This window comes from Apium graveolens, chromosome 1 (genome assembly GCF_009905375.1).
Source record: "Apium graveolens cultivar Ventura chromosome 1, ASM990537v1, whole genome shotgun sequence".
Lineage (NCBI taxonomy): Eukaryota > Viridiplantae > Streptophyta > Magnoliopsida > Apiales > Apiaceae > Apium > Apium graveolens.
Genome location: NC_133647.1, coordinates 108,435,168 through 108,437,070, shown reverse-complemented (window position 1 = coordinate 108,437,070; position 1,903 = coordinate 108,435,168). Strand labels below are relative to the sequence as shown.

Below are 1,903 nucleotides of genomic sequence, written 5' to 3'. Positions count from 1 at the left end.
AGTCCAACCCTAGACTCATCTCTATATAAAGGGCTCTATACCTCAACCTAGAATTACATTTTTGGCTTGATTTTCTATAATACAGAGATACGTAGGCATCTTACGAGTATAGACAGTCTCTACCGCGGGAGCAACCATTAAAAGCTCAAAACTCACATATCCTAGCATTAATTATTTACGTACCCTAATTTTTATTCCACAACAACTATATGTAATTTGTTAGTGAAAATTAGTGAGATTTAGTAAATTTGATTAAAAACATAAATTAAAAAGAACATTTACTATAAAAAACGGCAAAGCATATTTGTAAATATAGTGTAATTTAAAAAATAATTGTTTCAAAATTAATATTTAAAAAGTAAAATAAAAACTCATTTAGCAAAAAAAATAAAAAAAATAAGAAAAAAAAAATAAAAACTCATAATAGTGGTTGTTTCTGCTACCGCATTCAGTAGCCGAAAAGTCTTGTAGCTAACAAAACTGGCAAATATATATTACGTGGAAATTTGAATTTAAAAAAAAAACAAATATGCGATAGACTGTGGTCGCTGATAAAGAGTAGTCGGTGACTATTTTTAGTCGCTAAATTTGCTACAGTTTTCGGTCGCTATTTATGTGTTTAAAGTGACACTTTTTGCTACAAATTTCGGTCGCAGATAAAATTTAGTAGCTAGTAAAAGAGCAGGTTACTACGAATTTCGGTTTAATATACCTACTTCTTTCTTGTTTAAATCATTAAAAGGGTAGTAAATTCTATTCAATTTGGAATTCCTGCTTCTCGTTGGTTATAAAATATATCTTTACTTTAGATCCAATGGCTATGATCAATTTATTTAAAAATCTAACGGCACATATTAAATTGATAGTATTGGAATCATAACTATCAAAAATATGGATAAAATCCCCCTATGCATATTATATAATAAGGATATAATTAAGTACTTAGCATTTGAACGATTTAATCGATTTGTAATTTCGTATGTTTTTATGGGTCTTTTTATATATGGAAAGATGAGACGACAATTGCAATGACTCCAACAGAAGTAAAAACAAGACTATATAAGAAATTTATTTATGCCTGCTAATGCATAGCTACAAGTGTAACCTTTCTTGTACTACAAGGTTCAGTAAGGACTCTGGTCTATATAGTTACCCGGAGGGTCATAGTTACAAGTAATAAACAAGCCACGGTCATTGGCGCACACAATCCTGGCACACCCTAGCCGCACTGAGTTGCGCCAAACCACCTGAGTGTAGTGCCCGCATGTCTCCCCAGCTGCACATGTGTTGGAATTATGGTCATAATACTGCTTCTCATCCACCCACGAAGCTACAGCATCTTTGGCATTGAATCGACCGAAACCAGCACCAGGCCCACCATATATGTTCTCACCGTATGGTCCCCCCGAGTGTTGGAGGACACAATCTCCACGGCGCTGACCAGCATAGTTCCTGGCATAGTCAGCCAACGTGTTGTCCCATACCAGAGGTCCTACACCAACTTCTCGACGAGCTGCATTGTGGGGATCAAGGTAGTCTTGTTGTGAGTTTTGGGCAAGAGAAGAATGGAACATAAGAAACACTAGGATACACATTAGAGCTCTATAGACCATAGAAAACCCCATTCTCAAGAACTTCTTGGGTATTGATAGAGCAATGAAAAAATGCTTATATAGGGAGAGGAGTGTGGAAAATTGTTGGATTAATTTGTCCTGATTCATGCACCGTGTAGAAAGGGTTAATAACAAAGCACTGCAGTCTCAGCCTTAGGCAAGAAAAAATGAGACGCCTCTTGTGTTTTCCTCCAAACGATAATTGTACTTACGTAAAACATAGGATTGTAAAGTCATGCTCGAGCATGACTTTTGAGTTACTGTCCTATGTTTTGAAATAATATTCACTA

The 1,903-nt window shown here is 35.4% G+C and overlaps 1 protein-coding gene across 1 annotated transcript; it reads right to left on the bottom strand.

Moving 5' to 3' along the window:
- Positions 1-1,040: 1,040 nt before the first annotated feature.
- Positions 1,041-1,656, bottom strand: LOC141665649 (basic form of pathogenesis-related protein 1-like). Its single transcript, XM_074471640.1, has one exon. The coding sequence runs from the start codon at positions 1,623-1,625 to the stop codon at positions 1,125-1,127; it is 501 nt and encodes a 166-aa protein (XP_074327741.1). The 5' UTR covers positions 1,626-1,656; the 3' UTR covers positions 1,041-1,124.
- Positions 1,657-1,903: the final 247 nt, after the last annotated feature.

Bases quoted from the DNA above. Each gene is read 5' to 3' on its own strand.
- LOC141665649 (XM_074471640.1), bottom strand. From the start codon at position 1,625: ATGGGGTTTTCTATGGTCTATAGAGCTCTAATGTGTATCCTAGTGTTT.